The sequence below is a fragment of the Nycticebus coucang genome, chromosome 2 (assembly GCF_027406575.1).
Source record: "Nycticebus coucang isolate mNycCou1 chromosome 2, mNycCou1.pri, whole genome shotgun sequence".
NCBI classification, from domain to species: Eukaryota; Metazoa; Chordata; class Mammalia; order Primates; family Lorisidae; genus Nycticebus; species Nycticebus coucang.
Window position 1 is genome coordinate 9,032,368 of NC_069781.1, and position 23,266 is coordinate 9,055,633.

The window sequence follows — 23,266 nt, forward strand, 5'->3', positions numbered from 1 at the left end:
GAAAGGGCGGTCTCAGGCAGAGCGGCGAGTCCGGGCCAGGGGGGCGACTTTTGGTGATCGGTACTGTGGCGCAGTGGATAGCGCATTGGACTTTTAGCTAGGCCTTGGCGTGGTTATTCAAAGGTTGTGGGGTTCGATTCCCACCAGAGTCAAATTTTGAGGACTCCTCCCTCACTTCCATTTGGCATTTTAGGTCTTCCAGCACCCTTACATGTTCCGGAAAGTAGAACCGCAGGTCGCACCCGTCGCTTCTTCAGTACAATAGATACACGTGGCGTTTGAAAAAGCAGCCCGGCTCACTTGCTGATACAAAGGGCGCGGATTTGGAGGCTCCTGGTTAATTTCAGCCTGTGATAGCTCTGGACCCCCGCAGCAAATCAGTTAGTCTATAAACCTGAGGCCTTATTTATCATGCTCATACAGGATCTTCTCGCTCAGGGCTGGACAGGAACCCCCCCATTTTCTAGGCCTGGACAAACAGACCTTTACCAGACCACATTCTCAGAACTGAAGCAGACTCAGAGAAAAACAACTTGATCAGCGTCTTATCTAGGCGGTCCCTCCTGGAGTGAAAACAATGCACCTTGCTGCCTCACTTGGAGTAGAGGCTGTAAGGACCAAATTCATTTGCTAATTGTTTTCTATCTACCTGACTCGGCCTATTGTGACTAGTTCCGCGAATGCTTTTCCCAGACCTCCGTGCTCACAGGCAGTGTATGAACCCGTAGACCAGTGATTCTCAACAGGTGTGCCTGAGAGGATCTTAGGTATGCCGCAAAAATTTTAAAGATCATTAAATTATTTTTTGAAAGTAGTTCACACCTGCAATCCTAGCACTCTGGGAGGCGGAGGCGAGTGGATTGATTGAGTTCCAGACCAGCCTGAGCAAGAGGGAGACCTGTCTCTAAAAAATAGCTGGGCATTGTGGCCAGTGCCTTTAGTCCCAGCTACTTGGAAGGCTAAGGCAAGAAGATCATTTGAGCTTGAGAGTTTGAGTTTGCTGTGATCTATGACGCCAGAAAAAAAGTTCAAAGCACAGTCTTATTTTTACTCTTTTTTTTTTTTTTTCTGATCAACCTAATTTAAGTGTGTCACGAAAGTTTAACTATAGGTTTAAGTATGCCATTAGGAAAAAAAAGGTTGAAAAACGGCCCTAGACAAAGGCCCATGGAGGTTTCCCACTTGGGTTCTCTGCCCCTCCTCTGCCTGGGGTTCTCTTGTCCTTTTTTCCCCTTATCTGTTTCTTTCTATCAATAAACTTTGTCCTTTCACTGATACACTTTGCCAGTGGTTTCATTCTTTCAACCCTAAGACAAAAGAACCCAACACCCAACAGACAAATTCCAGCAACAAGGCTACCTGCAGGGTGGCTCCTGTGGCTCAGTGGGTAGCGCGCCAGTCCCATATAGCAAGGGTGGTGGGTTCGAACCTGGCTGAGGCAAGAGAATTGCTTAAGCCCAGGAACTGGAGGTTGCTGTGAGCTGTGATGCCGTAGCTCTCTACCCAGGATGAAAAAGTGAGACTCTGGGTGGTGCCTGTGGCTCAGTGAGTAGGGCGCTGGCCCCATATACCGAGGGTGGCGGGTTCAAGACCAGCCCCGGCTGAACTGCAACCAAAAAATAGCTGGGCATTGTGGTGGGCGCCTGTAGTCCCAGCTGCTCAGGAGGCCGAGGCAGGAGAATCGCGGAAGCCCGAGAGCTAGAGTCCTGTGACATCATGGCACTCTACCGAGGGCAGTAAAGTGAGACTCTGTCTCTACAAAAGAAAAAAAAAGAAAAAAGAAAAAGTGAGACTCTGTCTCAAAAAAAAAAAAAAAAAAATGCTACCTGCAGCAGTAAGCCAGATTCCCAGCCTTATGGGCTCTTGGCCTCTGAAAATAGGTTCCTTGGTAACAAAATACGTTGGGCATCCACAGTTAAATAGATCCACTAATCCCTTAGTCTGGTAAATCTTTGAAGGAAGAGGGCACTTTTCAGGGTCTATAGGGATTGAAGATGAAATTTTGGTCTGATTAATTCTTTTTTTTTTTTTAGAGACAGAGTTTCACTTTATGGCCCTCGGTAGAGTGCCGTGGCATCACACAGCTCACAGCAACCTCCAAATCCTTGGGCTTAAGCGATTCTCTTGCCTCAGCCTCCCAAGTAGCTGGGACTACAGGCGCCCGCCACAACACCCGGCTATTTTTTTGTTGCAGTTTGGCCGGGGCCGGGTTTGAACCTGCCACCCTCAGTATATGGGACCGGCATCTTACCAACTGAGCCACAGGTGCCGCCCTGGTCTGATTAATTCTTAATTTCATTTCCTCTGGAGTATAGGGTACATCCTTTTGAGAACTTGGGTAAACTCAACCACCTCCTCCAGGGGTATCACATTCAAGGGGCAGGATGTGTAGTAAGTTATGGGTGTGGACACTGGCATTCAACACATTTGGTTTCCACTTCTCAGCTGGAAGTTCAAAGTCTCATTTTCTTCTTATGTTAAAAATCTCATTTCTTCTTATTATCACTTTTATAACAGGGACATATTAATAGTGCTTTCCTCACAGGGTTACTGTGGAGATTCACAGGGAGCATCTGACATATTTATCCTTGCGGCTTACAGGGTCAGTGAGCACAAATACATACAAAATTAGAGTCTAAAATCGAGAGATGAAATTTATCTCTTTTTTTTGCAGTTTCTGGCCAGGGCTGGGTTTGAATCCACCACCTCCAGCATACGGGGCCGGCGCCCTACCCCTTTGAGCCACAGGCACCACCCAGATGAAGTTTATCTTTGATTGTATCCACAGAGCCCAGCAAATGATGTAAGTTCAATAAAAAAAAATTTTTTTTGAGACAGAGTCTCACTATGTCACCCTTAAGTAGAGTGCTGTAGTGTCACAGCTCACAGCAACCTCAAACTCTTGGGCTTAAGTGATTCTCTTGCCTCAGCCTCCCAAGTAGCTGGGACTACAGGTGCCCGCCACAACGCCTATTTTTCTGTTGCAGTTGTCATTATTGCTTAGCTGGCCCGGGCTGGTTTGAACCTGCCAGCCTCAGTGTATGTGGCTGATGCTATAACCACTGTACAACAGGCACTGAGCCTCAATAAATGTTTGTTAAAGGAGGGAAAGGGGAAGTGAACTAGAGGCTCTGATCTGATCCACACCAAGATCATGAGTCCAAACCTATTTCCACATCAACTACTGAAGTCATATGCAAAGTGGAGAGATGAGAGTTTGAAGAGGGTGCTGGTGACCAGCATCTGCTCTCCTTTACGCAGGTTTGTCACACTGGTGAAACCATGGAACTGGGCCTTAGGGTGAAGAGGAAGCCTGAGGGAACAAGACAGTTGGCCCTCAAATTGTGTACAGTCTGGCTGGGCACAGAGGGTAGATGGAAGCAAGACCTGACTAGGTTGCCCCTCACCACATGCTCACAATAATTTTTTTTTTTTTTTGGTTGCAGCCATCATTATTGTTTGGCGGGCCCAGGCTGGATTCGAACCCGCCAGCTCAGGTGTATGTGGCTGGCGCCTTAACCGCTTGAGCCACAGGAGCCAAGCCACAATAATTTTTCTTTTCTTGAAGATAAGTGTCTCACTATGTTGCCCTCAGTAGGGTGCTGTGGCATCACAGCTCACAGCAACCTCAAACTCTTTGGCTTAAGTGATTCTCTTGCCTCAGCCTCCCAAGAAGCTGGGACTACAGGCGCCCACCACAACACCAGGCTATATTTTTGTTGTAGTTGACATTGTGTTTAGCAAGCCCTGTTAAAGAGGATGAACCCACTCTCCAGGCTTCAAATCCAGACCTTCCCACATCCCCGCTTCTACAATTGTGAGCTGTGTTTTTTGTTTGTTTGTTTAAGACTGGTTCTTGCGGGTGGCGCCTGTGGCTCAGTGGGTAGGGCGCCAGCCCCATATAGTGAGGTTGGTGGGTTCAAACTTGGCCATGGCCAAACTGTAACAAAAAAATAGCCAGTTGTTGTGGCGGGCGCCTGTACTTCTAGCTACTTGGGAGGCTGAGACAAGAGCATCGCTTAAGCCCAAGAGTTTGAGGTTGCTGTGAGCTGTGACGTCACAGCATTCTACTGAGGGTGACGTGATGAGACTGTCTCAAAAAAAGAAAGAAAAGAAATGCAAACAATGTAACCTAATCATTTGTACTTTTACATTAATTTGAAATAAAAAAATCCATTGGGAGTTTTTATGAAAGTCAAGTTCTAGAGCCTGTTATTTGTGGAATAGGCCAACATTAGGCTGACCTCACAGAAGGTTCCTTTCCATTGATAGGACCTCTATCTGCACTGCATTAGGGAACTAACATCAACACTGTGATCTTCAGACTTACCAGAAACTTGTATTTGGACATGTAATGGAGTTCAGGCTCTCCAGGGCACTGAAGTTGTTTGGACTCTGACACACAGTAGGCACGTAACCCATGGATATTCAGTTCCATGTGGCATTAGGACCTCCAAGCTACTTAAGTGCTCTGATTCTGGGTGGGTGCAAAATGAAAATACCACTGGCTTGACTTTGCACACAATGACTTGAGAGGCCTTGAAGGGCCTTCCTGGCAAATGTTAGCTTCCATTTCCTAAATGTTTATGATATGCTAATAAGCACTACCCAAGCACAATTTTACTGAGCCTCTCAAAAGTCCTGCTGTGAGGTAGGTACGCTATTCTACACTTTTTTTTTTTTTTTTGAGACAGAGCCTCAAGCTGTTTCCCCGGGTAGAGTGCTGTAGCATCACAGCTCACAGCAACCTCCAACTCCTGGGCTCAAGCGATTCTCCTGCCTCTGCCTCCCAAATAGCTGGGACTACAGGCGCCTGCCACAATGCCTGGCTATTTTTTGGTTGCAGTCGTCGTTGTTGTTTGGCAGGCCTGGGCTGGATTCAAACCCTCCAGCTCAGGTGTATGTGGCTGGTGCCTTAGCCGCTTGAGCCACAGGCACCAAGCCTATTCTACACTTTTATAGATGAGAAAACAGGTTCAAAGGTGATGTGACTACTGCAAGGGTGCAGAGCTGGTCACTGGCAGGACCAGGTGTGTCTGACTTTGGAGTCCATACCCCTAAACACTGCTTTGGGATCAACTACATACAGATTTTATCAGGCAGAGGGGAAAGTGGGCTTTCCCCTGGCCATAGCCACCGCGAGAGAGTTTAAAACCTGGGTATCCGGGGACAGCTCCACAACAACCCAGCTGTGACCCAGGGTCTCCACTGTGAAGTGAGGCTACCATCAGCCTCTACTCCATGGGATTATTACGGGGACTGAATGAGTTCTTGTGTGTAGGCTGCTTGCATGGGGTTCGGCCTCCATTCCTTCAATAATGAACTGCCAAGCACTGTTCACAGTAGTGAACGGAAAGAACAGGTCCCTGCCTTTCCAGGGCAAACATGGAACTCATAAATTGCTAAACCAGTAAGACAATTTCAGAGTGGTAAATGCTCTAAACCTCAGTAGCTGATATGGAAATAGTCGTTTGCAATCACGATCCTGGTGTAAATCAGGTCAGAGCCTCAGTTCACTTCCCCTTTCATTTGTTCAACATTTATTGAGCTTTCATCATTTGCTGAGCTCTGTAGATAGAACCAGAGGTAGTCTTTATGTCTAGATTCTGATTTTGTATGTTACTTGTGTTCACTGAGCCTGTAAACCAGAAGAATAAATATGGCATGGAGTGAGGCAAAGGGGACAGACTGCTTCACGTGGCACAGTCAGGGAAGGCCTCTCTGAAAGTGACAACTGAGCAGATGTGACAAGGAGCTGACTATGGAACAACCTGTGGACAGAGTGCTGTTCCCAAAGGTGGGAAGATGCCTGATGTGCTCGGGAAGCATGATGAAAGAACACATGGTTGGCTTGGCACTTGTGGCTCAAGTGGCTAAGGCACCAGCCACATACACCCAAGTTGGCAGGCTCAAATCCAGCCCGGGCCTGCCAAACAACGATGGCTGCAACCAAAAAAATAGCTGGGCGTCGTGGCAGGCGCCTGTAGTCCCAGCTACTTGGGAGGCGGAGGCAGGAGAATCGCTTGAGTCTAGGAGTTGGAGGTTGCTGTGAGCTGTGATGCCACAGCACTCTATGTGGGGTGACAGCTTGAGGCTCTGTCTCGGAAAAAAAAAAAAGAAAGAAAGAACATATGGTTTATTGAGGTGGGAGAATGGATTTTTTTAGGCAGAAGTTGGCAAGCCCTCAAGGGCTGTTAAAAACAAAGGAGTAGGGCGGCGCCTGTGGCTCAGTCGGTAAGGCGCCGGCACCATATACCGAGGGTGGCGGGTTCAAACCCGGCCCCGGCCAAACTGCAACCAAAAAATAGCCGGGCGTTGTGGCGGGCGCCTGTAGTCCCAGCTACTTGGGAGGCTGAGGCAGGAGAATCGCTTAAGCCCAGGAGTTGGAGGTTGCTGTGAGCTGTGTGAGGCCACGGCACTCTACCGAGGGCAATAAAGTGAAACTCTGTCTCTACAAAAACAAAAAAAAACAAAGGAGTAGTGGGCAGAGCCTGTGGCTCAGTGAGCAGGGCGCCGGCCCCATATGCCGAGGGTGGCGAGTTCAGACCCAGCCCCAGCCAAACTGCAACAAAAAAATAGCCGGGCGTTGTGGCGGGCGCCTGTAGTCCCAGCTACTCGGGAGGTTGAGGCAAGAGATTACCTAAGCCCAAGAGTTAGAGGTTGCTGTGAGCTGTGTGACGTCATGGCACTCTACCGAGGACGATACAGTGAGACTCTTGTCTCTACAAAAAAACAAACAAACAAAGGAGTAGCTATTGACACTATAATTTTCCTCCAATCACAAGCTGGTGACACAAATGCCACCCTAAGGTTAGCAGACCAGACTCCATTCAAATCATCCTGATGCTGCGTCCATCTCACATGTTCACACGTGCTATAAAGGCCCAGATTATCCAGGCACCCATTGGCTACAGCAGGTGAGCCACCCAGCTCGGCAGAGAAGGCCGTGAGTCTAACCTCTTCTTGCCACTTGGGCACCAATGACATTAATGAGGTGTGGTGGGGGTCCTGGGACCCTGGGAAGCTGTGGAGATAAGTGGCAAGAGATCTGGAAAGGTGGCCTATCCTGCAAAGATTGATGAGGCACACGGAACTCACCCCCATCACCTCTTCTTCCCACAGAAATTTCAGGTCAGGACAAGGCTTTCCTCTTGAAGTCTATTGTTCCATGTTGTTTTGAGACATAGTCTTGCTCCCTTGCCTGGACTAGCGTGCAGTGGTGTCATCTAGCTCACAGCAACCTCAAACTCTTGGGCTCAAGAGATCCTCTTGCCTCAGCTTCCTGATTAACTGAGACTACAGGTGCCGGCCAGTACACCAGGCTGTATTTTTTGTTGTTGTTGTCGTTGTTTAGCAGGCCTGGGTCAGGTTTGAACCCGCCAGCCCCGGTGTATGTGCCTGGCACCCTAACCACTGAGCAAAGGGTGCCGAGCCTATTTTTATTTATTTTTATCGAGACGGAGTCTCACTTTGTCACCTTCAATAGTGCCATGAATCATAACTCACAGCAACCTCTAACTCCTAGGCTCAAGCAATCCTCTTGCCTCAGGTTCCCCAAGTAGATGGGACTACAAGCACCCACCACAAATAGCCCAGCTATTTTTAGAGACAGGATTTTCCTCTTGCTTAGGCTGCTCTTGAACTCCTAAGTGTAGGTGATCCACCCACCTCAGCCTCCCACAGTGTTAGGATACAGGTGTGAGCAACCATGTCAGCCCTGATTTTTCTATTTTTAGTAGAGACAGGGCCTTTTTTTTTTTTTTGTAGAGACAGAGTCTCACTTTATGGCCCTGGCTAGAGTGCATGGCATCACACAGCTCACAGCAACCTCCAACTCCTAGGCTTAAGTGATTCTCTTGCCTCAGTCTCCAGAGTAGCTGGGACTACAGGTGCCTGCCACAATGCCTGGCTGTTTTTTTTGGTTGCAATTCAGCCGGGGTCAAATTTGAACCCGCCACCCTCGGTATATGGGGCCGGTGCCTTACAGACTGAGCCACAGGCGCCGCCATAGCCTCACTCTTTCATCAGGCAGGTCTCAAGCAATCCTCCTGCCTTGGCCTCCCAGAGTGCTAGTATTACAGGTGTGAACCACTGTGCCAGGCCAAGTCCATGGTTTTGAGGCGGGCCTCCAGCCTCCCATGTCCTCCCTCTGCCACTGGGAGCCCCAAAATGGATGTGATGGGCACTGGGATGATTCGAGTCCCAGTGTCATTGCTTCTTGGTCTTTTGGCTAAGATCAGGTACGAACCCCAGTGTTGCTGTGCTGGGGAGGTATTCAGACAACTCCAACACTGCTCCAATGGCCAGATTAGTAAAACACAGGTAATGGTACCACCTCCCTCCTCTGGTGGTGACCTTTAGGTGTCAAAGTGATGATGCATCTCAGGTACTTCACACTCACTGTTTGGCACATACTACATCTATAAATAATTGTATATATTGCTATAGATAGCAACCAGGGGCCTATGGCCTGTCTTGTAAGTGTTCCAGGCAATTCTTTGTCTCCCTGTGGGCCTTAGTTGACCTATCTAAACAATGAGAAGTTGGCCCCCCAAAACTCTAGAGGCTCAGACATCTTGGAAGTTTTTTTGGTTTACATCCCAGGACAGGGCCACCCACTCTTCCAGTGATACTTATTACCCTACCTGTCCTCACTCCTTGGCTCTGATGCAAGAAAATTGCCTGCTTGCCACAGCAAAATGAGCCACAGTCACACACTTTCCTTCTGTGCCTATGAACAGTGAGAATGAAACAGTTCCTGCTCTTTGGACCCTTTCTTGTCTTTTCTTCTGAACATCACCTCAGGAAACCCCCATGTAATCCTAGGAGGTGGGTTCTGTTTCCATTCCCCCTTTTTTTTGTTGTTGCAGTTTGGCCGGGGCTGGGTTTGAACCCACCACCCTCAGCATATGGGGCCGGCACCCTACTCACTGAGCCACAGGCACCGCCCCTCCATTACCCTTTTACTGAAGATGAAAATGGGGTGCAGAAAGGGGCCAGGAGGTGGGGCATGGTGGCTCACACCTGTAATCCCAGCACTTTGGGAGGCTAAGGCAGGATCACTTCAGGCCTGGAGTTTGAGACCATCCTGGGCAAGACAGAGAAACTCTGTCTTTATAGAAGACAGGGGACAAGCAGCTAAAGCTGAAGCTGGGATGCAAATTTCTGTTTTCAGTGCTGGGAAGGCCCATGGCTGCCGAAGTTATGGGCATCACTGGGCCAAGGGAGGAAAAGCACACACTTGATCTGATCTGAGCCTTTATTCAGAAGTAGATTCTCCTCCTCCTCTACCCCCTCTCCCCTCAGGCCTTTGGATTGGGTGTAGTCCTCACTCTTGCAAGGATACTCAGCATTGGCTCCCAAAAAACCCTGGCTGGAAGAAAAGAGCCCAGGAGTTGTAGACCTGAGACATCCCAGCCTAAGTCCTGATAGCTGATAGCCATTCCAGGTGGTTCTCTTCAGACAGCTCCTGACTCCCGTGGGAGCCCCACTGCTCCCTCCAGGGTTAGTCCTCAAGGTCACTCAGCAGTGGTTACAACAAATTAAGCTAAATTATGTTCAAAGGTCAGTGTTCAAAGAAAAAGAACAAAGGTAGTGGCAAGGGAGCTCTCTGTCCTCAAGGGAAATAGGAGATGGGGGAGGCAGGCCAGGCCTTCCTGGCTCAGCAGCTCAGGGCCTAAGCCGTGGCCCGGACATGCACTGGAGTTGCTGTGATGCCCAGTTCCTCCCGCAGAGCCCCTAGGGGCTGATCCCAGCGCCGCTCGTAGTACAGGTTCAGGACACACGGGGCTCTTCGCCCATTCTGAACTGCCCAGGGGATCAGCTCTTTGACTAGCACTTGCAGGCTCCTGTGGGGCAGCAGAGGAAAAATAAAACAGAAGGTCCCTGAGGGCCAGGCACCCTGTGCTCAGCACTTGTATGTTTTCTCAGTTAATCCCCTCAGAGACCTAAGAAGGAAATTATTATCCCTAGTTCAAAGATGAGGCAACAGAAGCTCAGGGAAGTAAAATCCCATGCCCAAAGTCACACATCATGAACATGCCAAAGCCCAGGCTTAAATCGAGGGCAACCTAACTCCAGAATCTCACACCAACTCGCTTTCCCATTGACTTTCGTCATTCTGACCTGGTACTGAGCCTAAAAGGTCCCAGGGTCCCCAGAAACATCCAGACTTTGTGTTCTGAAGACACCGGCCCAGGCAAGTTTCCCCTCTGTGCTCCATTCTTTTTTTTTTTTTTTTTTGGTTTTTTTGGCCGGGGCTGGGTTTGAACCCGCCACCTCTGGCATATGGGAACAGGCGCCCTACTCCTTGAGCCACAGGCGCCGCCCTGTGCTCCATTCTTTTTACCCTTGCTTCATGGACAACCATGAAGACTGCACAGGGGCCTACAGGCTCTTCCATTTCTGGGAGCCCTGGCCCCTCTGAGTTCTCCCCCAGTCCCCCAGTCCCCCAGTCCTTCACCACTCAAAAACTTACTGAGCACTGAGTCGGATGGGTCCGAAGAGCGCACCCAGGATGCACATGGGCAGGCCGGTCTGGACAGCCTCAAACCATTTCACCACAATCTCTCCTGGGGAGTGAAGGATGGGGTGGGAGGTGAACAGGTGCCTAATGGAGAAGCCAATGGAGCTCACTGGGCATAAGAGGTATCTGTTCCTCTCTAATCTTTATGAGGAGTCAGTCCTGGCCTGTGTTGGGCCTTGGGGTACTCTCCTTGGGGTAGAGAAGGTCTAGCAAAAAGAAAAACTGGAGAGGAAGCTTGGGGTTAGAATGCAAAGGATCCCAAAAGCCAGGTTGAGGAGCCTGGGATGGTCCACACAAGCCTTAGAACAGTTGTTCTTAACCTTCCTCAAGTCATGACCCTTTAATACAGTTCCTGGGGGTCGCGACCCATAGGTTGAGAACCACTGCCTTAGAGAATTGCTCTAGGGCGCCAGCCCCTTGTGCCGGAGGTGGGGAATTCAATCGCAGCCCGGGCTAAAAAACTGAGAATTGCTGAGGTTTCAGAACAGGGAGACAGCTAAAGAGCAGAATGAGATTAGGAGCACCAGTGTTTGCACACTGCTACATCAGAGTAGGAGCCATTAGCGGCAGTGGGGAGATGCTACCAAAGTGTTGGGCTAAAGCAGAAAATGTAGCTGCACCAAACAAGCTGATAGGGGAAGGCAGCAGTCAGGTGAGCCCTGCCCCGCTGGCTACAGACCCCCACCCATTCCCTGCTTTCTAGGTAGCTGGCTTGGGCGCACTCACCCAGGATGTTGGTGGGCATTCCCAGCAGCGTGTGGAGCACATCGTGTACCTCCCGGTACCGCTGAATCACGTACGCGAGCTCCTCATCGTCCACAAAGCGGGTAGGAGCTCGAGTGTCTGGGGAGACCCTCTGACAATCATGAGCATTCACTGAACCCCTTCCTGACAGTTCCCAGGGCCCAATTTGTAGCCTCTCTTGGACACTGACACCACACCATCAACCTCATACTCCCACTGGAAGACCCTGGGACTTGGTTTCTGCCCACACACCTGCCTGCCAGGGAGGCCTCAGGCAGGGAATATGGTGGCACTAGCACCCCCTTGGCTTACACCAACGCAAACATGTTTGGCACCTGTTGGAATCTATGGCAAAGCAGTTTGTAGAGGGTAAGGGAGGAACGAGGAGTTATTTAATGGGTATAGTTTCAAGTTTTTTTGGTTTTATTTTTTTTGAGACACAGTCTTACTCTGTACCCCTGGACAGATTGCTGTGGTGTCACAGTTCACAGCGACCTCAGACTCCTGGGTTTAAGCAATCCTCTTCAGCCTAGCAAGTAGCTGGGATTATAGGTGCCCCCCCACAACACCCAGCTAGTTTTGCTATTTTTAGACATAGGGTCTCATTCTTGCTCAGGCTAGTCTTATTTTTTTTTGAGACAGAGTCTCATTTTGTCACTGTCAGTAGAGTGCCATGGTGTCATAGCTCACAGGAACCTCACATTCTTGGGCTAAAGGAATTCTCTTGCTTTAGCCTTCTGAGTAGCTGGGACTACAGGTACCCACCACAACACCCAGCTATTTTTAGAGACAGGGTGTCCCTCTTGCTCAAGCTAGTCTAAAACTCCTGAGCTCAGATAATCTATCTTCGGTCTGTCAAGAGTGCTAGGATTACAGGCATGAGCCATTGCACCTGGCCTGTCTCAGGCTGGTCTTGAACTCCAATTCTTGGCCTCAAGTGATCCTCTTGCTTCAGTTTTTTGTATTTCTTTTTTTTTTGCAGTTTTTGGCAGGGGCTGGGTTTGAAGCCGCCACCTCTGGCATATGAGGCCAGCACCTACCCCTTGGGCCACAGGCACCGCCCCTGTATTACTTTTAGTAGAGATGGAGTCTTGCTCTGGTTCGTCTGGAATTCATGAACACAAGGAATCTACCTGCCTCGGCCTCCCAGCGTGCTAGGATTATAGGCATGAGCCACATTGAGGGGCCTCACCCCCATCTTCACTTTGATAATTCCCAGTTATCTTTCATAACCTGGTATAAATGTCCCCAACCCCACAGGGAGGCTACCCCTAACCTGTAGATTGAGTGAGTCCGTGTTAGTCTCTTACAGTATTCTGCGGCACTAAAAAGATGTTAAGTGCATCTTTTGTTTTTCGTTTGAGACAGGGTCTCACTATGTCGCCCTCAGTTAGGTGCTGTCATGTCACAGCTCACAGCAACCCCATACTCTTAGGGCTCAAGAGATTCTCTTGACTCAACCTCCCAAGTAGCTGGGACTACATTGTCGTTGTCATTGTTGTTAGGCAGGCCAGGGCTGGGTTCGAACCCGCCAGCTCCAGTGTATGTGGCTGGTGCCCTACCAGCTGAGCTACAGGCGCTGAGCCTGCATCTTTTTTGAGACAGTCTCACTATGTTGCCCTTGGTAGAGTGCCGAGATGTCATAGCTCACAGCAACCTTAAACTCTTGGGTTTAAGCGATTCTCTTGCCTTAGCCTCCCAAGTCACTGGGATTACAGGCACCCGCCACAATGCCCCACTATTTTTTTGTTGCAGCTATCACTGTTTAGCTGGCCCAGGCTGGGTTTGATCCTGCCAGCCTGGGTGTATGTAGCTGGCACCCTTCCCACCACTCGAGCCTGCACCTTGAGCCAAGATATGTGAATGTTTGGTTTTTAGACAGTCTCACTTTGTTACCCTTGGGAGAATGCTCTCGTGTAATAGTTCACAGCAACCTCAAACTGCTGTGCTCAAACAATCCTCTTGCCTCAGCCTCCCAAGTAGCTGGAACTATAGGCGTCTACCACAACATCCAGCTATTTTTTTACAGATGGGGTCCTGCTCTTACTCAGGCTGGTCTTGAACTCCTGAGCTCAATTCATCTGGCTTGGCCTCCCATAGTGCTAGGATTACAGGTGTGAGCCACCCTGAGCCATATGAATGATAATGTCTCCTAGACCTGTGTTGTCTACTAGAGCAGCCACTCGCCACACATAGCCGTTGAGCCTTGAAAGGTGACAAGTTCCAATTGAGATTATACATGTATATGAAAAAATAATGTGAAATCTCAATTTAAAAATATTAGGACTGGTATGGTGGCTCACCCTGTAATCCTAACACTCTGGCAAGCCAAAGCAGGAGGATCACTTGAGCTCAAGAGTTCCACAGCATCCTGAGCCAAGAGCGAGACCCCAGCTCTACTAAAAATAGAAAAGCTGGGCTCAGCGCCTGTGGCTCAAGTGACTAAGGCGCCAGCCACATACACCTGAGCTGGCGGGTTCGAATCCAGCCTGGGCCCACCAAACAACAATGATGGCTGCAACCAAACAAAAAATAGCCAGGCGTTGTGGTGGGCGCCTGTAGTCCCAGCTACTTGGGAGGCGGAGGCAAGAGAATAGCTTGAGCCTAGGAGTTGGAGGTTGCTGTGAGCTATGATGCCACAGCACTCTACCCAGGGCGACAGCTTGAGGCTCTGTCTCAAAAAAAAATAGAAAAACTGGCTTGGTGCCTGTGGTTCAAGCGGCTAAGGCGCTAGCCACATACACCTCAGCTGGCAGGTTCGAATCTAGCCCAGGCCCACCAAACAACAATGACGGCCACAACCAAAAAAATAGCCAGGCATTGTAGCAGGTGCCTATAGTCCCAGCCATTTGGGAGGCGGAGGCAGGAGAATGGCTTGAGCCCAGGAGTTGGAGGTTGCTGTGAACTGTGACGCCACAGCACTCAACCCAGGGCAACAGCTTGAGGCTCTGTCTCAAAAAAAAGGTGTGGGGGGCGGTGCCTATGGCTCAGTGAGTAGGGCACTGGCTCCATCTACTGAGGGTGGCGGGTTCAAACCCAGCCCCGGCCAAACGGCAATAGAATAATACCCAGGTGTTGTGGCGGGCACCTATAGTCCCAGCTACTTGGGAGGCTGAGGCAAGAGAATGGCTTAAGCCCAAAGAGTTTTGAGGTTGTTGTGAGCTGTGACGCTATGGCATTCTACCAAGGGCAATAAAGTGAGACTCTTTCTCTTAAAAAAAAAAGAAAGAACGAAAAACTAGCCACATGTTCTGGTGGGCACCTATAGCCCCAGCTACTTGGGAGGATTGCTTGAGCCAAGGAGTGTGAGGTTGCTATGAGCTATGACACCACAGCACTCTATCCAAGGTGATAGAGTAAGACAATGTCTAGAAAAAAAAGGCTTGGCATCCGGAGCTCAATTAGGCTGCCAACCACATGCACCAGGGCTGGCAGGTTCGAACACGGCCTGGGCCTGCTAAACAACAATGACAGCTACAACAACAACAAAAAAATAACTGGGTGTTGTAGTGGGCGCATGTAGTCCCAGCTACTTGGGAGGCTAAGGTAAGAGAATCGCTTGAGCCCAGGAGTTTGAAGTTGCTGTGAACAGTCACACCACCACACTCTACCGAGGGTGACATAATGAGACTCTGTCTCAAAAAACAACAAGAGCTGGGCATTGTGGCAGGCGCTTATAGTCCCAGCTACTTGAGAAGGCGAGGTAAGAGAATAGCTCAAGCCCAACAGTTTGAGGTTGCCGTGAGCTGTGATTCCACAGCACTCTACCCAGGGCAATAGTTTGAGACTCTGTCTCAAAAAAAAAAAACAGACCAGGCACCATAGCTCACAACTGTAATCCCAGCACTCTGAGAGGCCGAGGCAGGTGGATTGCTAGAGCTCAAGAGGTCAAGACCAGCCTGGGCAAGTGTAAGACTCGTCTCTAAAAAAAATAGCTGGGTAGTGTGGCACCCATAGTCCCAGTTACTTGGGAGGCTGAGGGAAGAGGACTGCTTGAGCCCAGGAGTTTGAGGTTGCTGTGAGCTATGACACCATGGCACTCTACCCAGGGGGACAAAGTGAGACTCTGTCTCAAAAAAAAAAAAAAAAAAAAGAAAGAAAAGAAAGAAAAAGGCCAGGCATTGTGGTGGGTGCCTGTAGTCCCAGCTACTCGGGAGGCTGAGGCAAGAGGATTACTTGAGCCCAATAGTGTGAGGTTGCTGTGAGCTATGACGTCACGTACTCTACCAAGGACAACAAAGTAAGGCTGTCTCAAAAACAAAAAAATATGGATTACTTATTCAAATAATATTTTAGACATATTGGACTAAACACAATATATTATTAAAATTTATCCTGTTTTTGGGCAGTGCCTGTGGCTCAAAGGAGTAGGGCACCAGCCCCATATGCCGGAGGTGGTGGGTTCAAACCCAGCCCTGGCCAAAAACTGCAAAAAAAAAAAAACCCAAATTTATCCTGTTTCTTTTTGCTTTTATTAAAGTAATTAGTAGAAACAATTAAATCACCTATGTGACTCACAGTCTATTTCTACACACAGTGTTGCACCAGCCTGTCAGCTGTAGGAGGGCAGGATGGGCTGTTTTGCTCACTGTTATCTCCAATGCCTGGATGAATAAACATGTCCTGCATTCAAGAGTAAAAGGCCAGTCCTGGCCACATTCTTGACTCCAGGTAAGTATCCTCCTCTTACTCACCCACTACATGAGCAGCACGTGTAGAAACTGGCAACAGCCTAGTCTTCCTGTTCCTACAGCATGGCCTTAGCCTATCCAGGAGCTGTCACCACTGGTATCTTCATTGCTTTGGGGCTGTCTGCTCAGTCTGTGTTCACCTGTGGCCTCACTGGGACCCAGGACCTAATTTCCTCTGCAGTCTTACAGTTTTACTTGCTGTGTGAAGCTGAAGGTGATCACAGAGCATTGAGTATGTGCCAGAACTGTAGGATATCCTTTACATATATTATATTTTTCTTTTTTTTTTTGGTAGAGACAGAGTTTCACTTTATGGCCCTCAGTAGAGTGCCGTGGCATCACACAGCTCACAGCAACCTCCAACTCCTGGGCTTAGGCGATTCTCCTGCCTCAGCCTCCCAAGTAGCTGGGACTACAGGCGCCCGCCACAACGCCCGGCTATTTTTTTGTTGCAGTTTGGCCGGGGCTGGGTTTGAACCTGCCACCCTCGGCATATGGGGCCGGCGCCCTGCTCACTGAGCCACAGGCGCCGCCCATATTTTTCTTTCTTTTTTTTTTTGAGACAGTCTCACTGTGTTGCCCTTGGTAGAGTGCTGTGGCATCACAGCTCACAGCAACCTCAAACTCTTGGGCTTAAGTGATTCTCTTGCCTTAGCCTCCCAGTAGCTGGGACTACAGGCACCCGCCATAATGCCTAGGTATTTTTTTGTTGCAGTTTGGCCGGGGCCGGGTTCAAACCCGCCACCCTCGGTATATGGGGCTGGCGCCCCACTCACTGAGCCATGGGTGCTGCCCCTGGCTTTTTTTTTGTAGAGCCAGAGTCTCACTTTATGGCCCTCGGTAGAGTGCTGTGGCCTCACACAGCTCACAGCAACCTCCAATTCCTGGGCTTAAGTGATTCTCTTGCCTCAGCCTCCCGAGTAGCTGGGACTATAGGCGCCTGCCACAACACCCGGCTATTTTTTGGTTGCAGTTTGGCGGGGGCGGGTTTGAACCCGCCACCCTCGGTATATGGGGCTGGCGCCTTACCGACTGAACCACAGGGGCCACCCCGGCTTTTTTTTTTTTTTTAAGAGATGAGGTCTTATTTTGGCTCAGGATGGTCTTGAACTTGTGAGCTCAGGCAATCCACCACCTCGTTCTCCCAGAGTGCTGGGATTACAGGCTTGAGCCACTATACTCGGCCCTTTTATATTTTTAGAGATAGGGTCTCACTTTGTTGCTCAGGCTAGAGTGTGGTGGTGTGATCATACCCCCTGAATAGCTGGGTCTACAGGCACATGTCCACACCTCGTTAGAGGAGGCAAGATTCTAACTCAGCCTTCTATCTCTAGAGCCCATGTCTGTGATCTTGAGGCAACAAGATGACCACATTCTTTACAAATTTCAGCCTCAGGGAAGGTGGCCTCACCTTGAACCTTTATCTAAATCTCTATTGGGACAAAGGTAATCCTTCACCATCTGTGGGCCGCTGATTCTCCTGCTCTAGAAATATCACACTCTCTGGAGCCATCACTCAAGTAGAGCTGTGGCTGGGCAAGATGCCCAGGATGGCCCTGATGGTTCCATCCCTGCTGTCTTCTCCCTTCCACTGCAATAGGACTAAAAAGGCAATAGAGACTTCAGAAGGCTGTGCCACCCTGAGTAGTACTTGGGACAGGTCACCCTAGTGAGAATCCCATTGATGAAATAATTTGCATCCAGGTGAAATCTGAGGGAGATGATGTAAAATATAAAATAGGGCAGGTGATTGCCATGCCACGGAACAATGCAGGAGCATGTGAGGAATACATTATTGTCTCAGGGACAATAACCTTCTAAAGCAGTGATTCTCAACTGCTCACCAAGGGATACACGCAATGCCTGGAAACATTTGTGGTTGTCACAATTTGAAGAAATGCAACTAGCCCTTGGTGTGTGTCACACTTTATGGGGGCAAGACATGATTGCAAAAGGGACTTTACCTAACAATTGCAATCAGTGTAACCTGGCTTATTGTACCCTCAATGAATCTCCAACAATAAAAAAAAAAAAAAAAGAGGAAAAAAAAGAAAATTAAGCGGTAAGGCATATTTGTCAGAAAAAAAAAAACAAAAAAAGAAATGCAACTAGCATCTTGTGGTTGGAGGCCAGGGATGCTGCTAAACATCCTACCATGCACAATACAGCCTCCTCTCCACCCCAAACAAAGAGTGATCCAGCCCAAACATCAATATTGCCAAGGCTGAGAAACTGTTCTAAAGCAACCTTTGGTGATTCTTTCACCTTGTCCAGTGTGGCTAGGTCTGGCAGCCAGGCTGGAGGGCCACTTGGCAAAAATGCTTTGATAGAATGTGTCTTTGTTGGAGAGAAGGTGTAGGGACAGGGGAGGTAGGCCAATTGTATTCTTCAAAAAATTTTTTTTTTTTTAGAGACAGAGTCTCACTTTATCACACTCGGTAGAGTGCTATGGCATCGTAGCTCACAGCAACCTCCAACTCCTAGGTTTTTAGGCGATTCTCTTGCCTCAGCCTCCCGAGTAGATGGGACTATAGGTGCCTGCCACAACGCCAGGCTATTTTTTTGTTGCAGTTTGGCCAGGGCTGGGTTTGAACCCACCACCCTTGGTATATGGGGCCGGTGCCCTACTCACGGAGCCACAGGTGCCGCCCAGGCCAATTGTATTCTAAGGTCCTTTTAAATCAAGTCATGTTCCTCTCTGGCTCAAAACCTTCCAATGAGGCTGGGCACGGTGGCTCACACCTATAATCCTAGCACTTTGGGAGGCTAAGGCAAGTGGACTGCTTGAGCTCAGAAGTTCAAGACCAAGCTGAGGGGAGGTGCCTGTGGATCAGTGAGTAAGGCATTGGCCCCATGTACCAAGGATGGTGGGTTCGAATCCGGCCCCAGGAAAACTGCAACAAAAAATAGCCAGGCATTGTGGCGGGCATCTGTAGTCCCAGCTACTCGGGAGGCTGAGGCAAGAGAATCACCTAAGCCCAAGAGTTGGAGGTTGCTGTGAGCTGTGACGTCACAGCACTCAACTGAGGGCGACAAAGATCGTCTCTTAAAAAAAGAAAAATACCAAGTTGAGGAAAGCAAGACCCCATCTTTACAAAAGAGAAAAACTAGCTGGGCGTTGTGGCAGTGCCTGTAGTCCCAGCTACTCAGGAGGCTGAGGCAAGAGGATAGCTTGAGCCTAAGAGTTTGAGGTTGCTGTGAGCTATGATGTCACAGAGCTCAACCCCAAGTTGACAAGAGTAAGACCTCACCCAGCTATGAAATTTTTTCTTACTACTTTATTGTCTACTTCTCCAACTAGAATATAAGCTCTAGGAGGCAGCCACCTTGTTGTCCAGTTCACTATTATATACTTGGTACATAGAACACGGGATGTCATGTGCCAAAGGCTAAATAAATGAATGAGTTCTTTAGTAGTTGAGAACACTTTCCCCCTCTCCATCCACCACCACCCGTCTTCCTGCCTGGGGCTGGAGAGTACCATTGTTTGTCACACGTTAGGGAAAGCAATGTCCCTGAAATAAGTAACACAGTGCAGCAATTAAGTGCAAGACTTGGGATTGAATACTATCTCCATTAATACTGGCTTTGTGAAATTAACAAATTGCTTAACTGCTCTGAGCCTTTGTTTCCTCATCAATTAAAACAGGTTAACAGACTGGGATTGCTGGCTCACACCTGTAATCCCAGCACTCTGGGAGTCCAGTGCAGGAAGACTGCTTTGAGGCCAGAGTTTGAGATCAGTCTGAGTAGGATCAAGACCCCTTCTCTACAAAAAACAGGAAAAATTAGTCACCCATAGTGGCATATGCATTTAGTCTCAGCTACTAGGGAGGCTGAGGCAGGAGGATCACTTGAGCCCAGGAGTTTGAGATTGCAGTGTACTACAATGACACTACTACACTATACCCCAGGTGACAGAGCTCAAAAACAATGTCTCAAAAACAAATAAAAATAGGCCAGACCCAGTGGCTCATACCTATAATCCTAGCACTCTGGGAAGCTGAGGAGGGTGGACTGCCTGAGCTCACAGGTTTGAGACCAGCCTGAGATGGCCTTGTGGCGCGTGCCTGTAGTCCCAGCTACTTGGGAGGCTGAGGCAAGGGAATGGCTTAAGCCCAAGAGTTAGAGGTTGCCATAAGCTGTGACTGAGACCATAGCACTCTACTGAGGGCAACATTATGACACTCTGTCTCAAAATAAATAAATAAATAAATAAAATAAAATAAACACCCCTGCCTATGGCGATAGTTTAGGGTTATCTCCTTCCTCAGAATGTCACTCATTTGCCTTTCTTTTGCCCCTTCTGATAACTGCCAGATGCACACAAGCTGGAACCTCACGTTCACTTCCAGAAAACGAAGATATTCATGGCCCAGGGAGCCTTTAGGCAGGCTCTGGAGCTTGCCTAGGTCGAGGGTGGACAGTGAGATCCGAGGACGCTCTCTGAAAGACAGGAGTTGGTATTGGAGGGTATTAGCAAAGGCAAGTGAAAGGTCTAGAGCAGACTAGAGCATGGGCACAGAGCAGCAATGTGGGCTTAATAAGCCTTAATAGAACACCCACAACAGGCCAGGCCAGTGTCACAGACTTGAGGAGACTACAACAAATCAAGGACATGGTTCCTGCCTGCAGGAGTACAATCTAGGCATGAAGGTAGGCCTCAATAGTGACTAGGGTACTTACAAAAGATAATGCAGGGGCTTGGTGCCTGTAGCTCAAGTAGCTAAGGCACCAGCCACATTTACCAGAGCTGGTGGGTTCGAATCTAGCCCCAGCCTGCAAAACAGCAATGACAACTACAACCAAAAAATAGCTGGGCGCTGTGGAAGGTACCTGTAGTCCCAGCTACTCAGGAGGCTGAGGCAAGAGGATCACTTGAGCCCAAAAGTTTGAAGTTGCTATGAGCTATGATGTCACAAAACTCAACCCCAGGTTGACAGAGTAAAAAAAATTTTTTTAACTAACCACTATATGAACAAGACAGAGTAAGATTTTGTCTCAACAACAACAACAAGACAAAAAGACATCCTCAGAGGAAGAGAACTGACACAATGTAACTCTAGAGATGTCAGGATCCCTGGAGAATGCTCCCAATCCCCCATGTAGAGCTGGGACCTACCGTAGGATCTGGGCACCTTCTGGATCCCTCCTCATCTGATCTCTGAGGACCTTCAGGGTACGATGTCCTGTGGTCTCCCCTAGAACTGCAACCATGTCTGAAAGGACGGAAATGGGCACAAATAGGGGTATGATCTTAAGTAAGTTACCTTACCTAGTCTAAATCTTAGTTTCCTATATGATAAAATAAGGACAATATCTACCTCTTATGTATGAGGATTCATACTCAAAACTCAGCAAATTGGCTTGGCGCCTATAACTCAGCAGCTAGGGTGCCAGCCACATACACCGGAGCTGGCGGGTTTGAATCCAGCCTGGGCCTGCCAAACAACAATGACAACTACAACCAAAAAATAGCCGGGCATTGTGGCATTGAGTCTGTAGTCCCAGCTACTTGGGAGGCTGAGGCAGGAGAATCACTTAAGCCCAAGAGTTTGAGGTTGCTGAAAGTGAGACTATGTCTCAAAAAAAAAACAAAAAACTTAGCAAATCACCCAGCACATGACAAGGACTCAATGTACCTACATATAGTTTCTACACAGTGTTATTAATCTACAGGAATGGAATGGGTCTGGTTGGCACAGTGCTCTTAAGAGTTTATAAATCACTTCTGCATCCATTAGCACAACAGGGTGTCATGTCTCCATTAACTGGTACAGACTTTGGCTTCAGAGACTGCTGGGTTTGAGCCCAGGCCCATTCACTATTCTTGTTCAAACTGCTTGGTATTTCAAAGCCTCCATGTCCTAATTTGTGAAGTGCAGATAATCCTTTCTTACAGGATTAATATGAAAAATCAAAAACATCATGCACATAAAACAGCACAGTTAACAGCCATAAGAAGCTGCAAAGGAGCAGTTAGCATTACTTCTATTAGGATGAGAAACCCCTGTACCATCTTAAATTGTTCTAGTCATACATCCTGCAAACATTTCTTGAGCATTTAGTATGTACCAGAAACTATCCAATGTGCTGCAGAAACAGCGAAACAAGGCAGGCATGGGGCTTGATTTCACAAAGTTTACTTTCTGGGGCGGCGCCTGTGGCTCAGTGAGTAGGGCGCCAGCTCCATATACCAAGGGTTGTGGGTCAAACCCAGCCCCGGGCAAACTGCAACAAAAAAATAGCCGGCCATTGTGGCGGGCGCCTGTAGTCCCAGCTAGCTACTCCGGAGGCTGAGGCCAGAGAATCGCATGAGCCCAAGAGTTTGAGGTTGCTGTGAGCTGTAATGCCACAGCATTCTACTGAGGGCGACAAAGTGAGACTCTGTCTCAAAAAAAAAAAAGTTTACTTTCTAGTGGCATGTTATGATTTGATTGGAGTTTATAATTTAATTTAGTTCAGAGGTTCTCAATATGGCTGGAAGAAAAAAATCTCCGGTGGAGTAGTTTAAAAAGGCAGACGTCCAGATTTCACGCCCCTTTCCCCCTTCCCTCCTCCTGCAGACTCCGATTTAGTGGCCCAGCACTCTGCGTTTTTATAAACGTTCTGATGATGGGGTGCAACCCGCTTAGCGCCTCCAGTTACCCCTTGGAAACTTCCAAGTCAAGGGTGCGCCCCGACCCCTAGCTGCCCCACGGGATCACCGAGCGCGGGCGGCCTTACCGTGGCGATAGGGGTTGTAGAGAGCCATTCCGGCGGAGCCGGCGGCCAGCAGCGCCTTCTGCAGCGGGGAGGTGGGGATGTGGCCCGGGTACAGCAGGCCGGCGCCATGGCTACCGGCCCGGGTGACATCTGCGGGGCAAGAAAGAAGCCGTAATAAGAGGAGCCAGCCCCATCGGGCTCCTTCCCGCCTCCACCTGGGACACCGCGCCACTTGCCTGCCGCAGGCCGGGGACCGCCCGGGAGCCGGCGCAGTGGAGGAAGGGCCCGGCGTAGCAGGGTCGCCATGGCAGCGCACGTCCGCTGGAGGAGCGGCGGGGCAAGGCTGGCGCGCTAAGTTTCTCTGGCCACCGGAGCACCAGAGAAAGAAAAAAAAGAAACTCGATTCACGGCAAAAAGAAGGATGCTATTCCCAAGTATGCAAAGGAAACCCACGCAACCTACCACAAATTCCACTGATACAAGATACGTACCGATTCACCTCACCCCAAGAAAGATTCCCCAGAGGAGATGTAACACCCGCAACTTTGCGGTTCACCCCCGGGCCCTACTTCCTCCGCCTCATCACGTTTTCCCCGAGGAC

General features: G+C 49.1%; 1 protein-coding gene and 1 non-coding gene across 3 annotated transcripts; one reads left to right on the forward strand and one right to left on the reverse strand.

Annotated features, from left to right (window-relative positions):
• Positions 1–59: 59 nt before the first annotated feature.
• On the forward strand, positions 60–152 carry TRNAK-UUU (transfer RNA lysine (anticodon UUU)). Its single transcript is given in 2 exon segments — positions 60–96; positions 116–152. It is a non-coding gene; the product is annotated as a tRNA-Lys (tRNA).
• Positions 153–9,245: 9,093 nt separating this feature from the next.
• On the reverse strand, positions 9,246–23,263 carry COQ4 (coenzyme Q4). 2 transcript variants are annotated; one of them, XM_053561535.1, is made up of 8 exons: positions 23,157–23,263; positions 22,902–23,026; positions 22,687–22,815; positions 21,083–21,179; positions 20,304–20,406; positions 11,252–11,381; positions 10,478–10,571; positions 9,246–9,848 (listed from the first exon to the last, which is right to left on the reverse strand). In XM_053561535.1, exons 2-8 carry the CDS (start codon positions 22,969–22,971, stop codon positions 9,677–9,679), a joined length of 795 nt encoding a protein of 264 aa, XP_053417510.1. In that variant the 5' UTR covers positions 22,972–23,026; positions 23,157–23,263; the 3' UTR covers positions 9,246–9,676. The 2 variants fall into 2 exon arrangements, with proteins under 2 accessions (XP_053417510.1, XP_053417520.1); XM_053561545.1 differs by having other exon boundaries at positions 23,128–23,226.
• Positions 23,264–23,266: the final 3 nt, after the last annotated feature.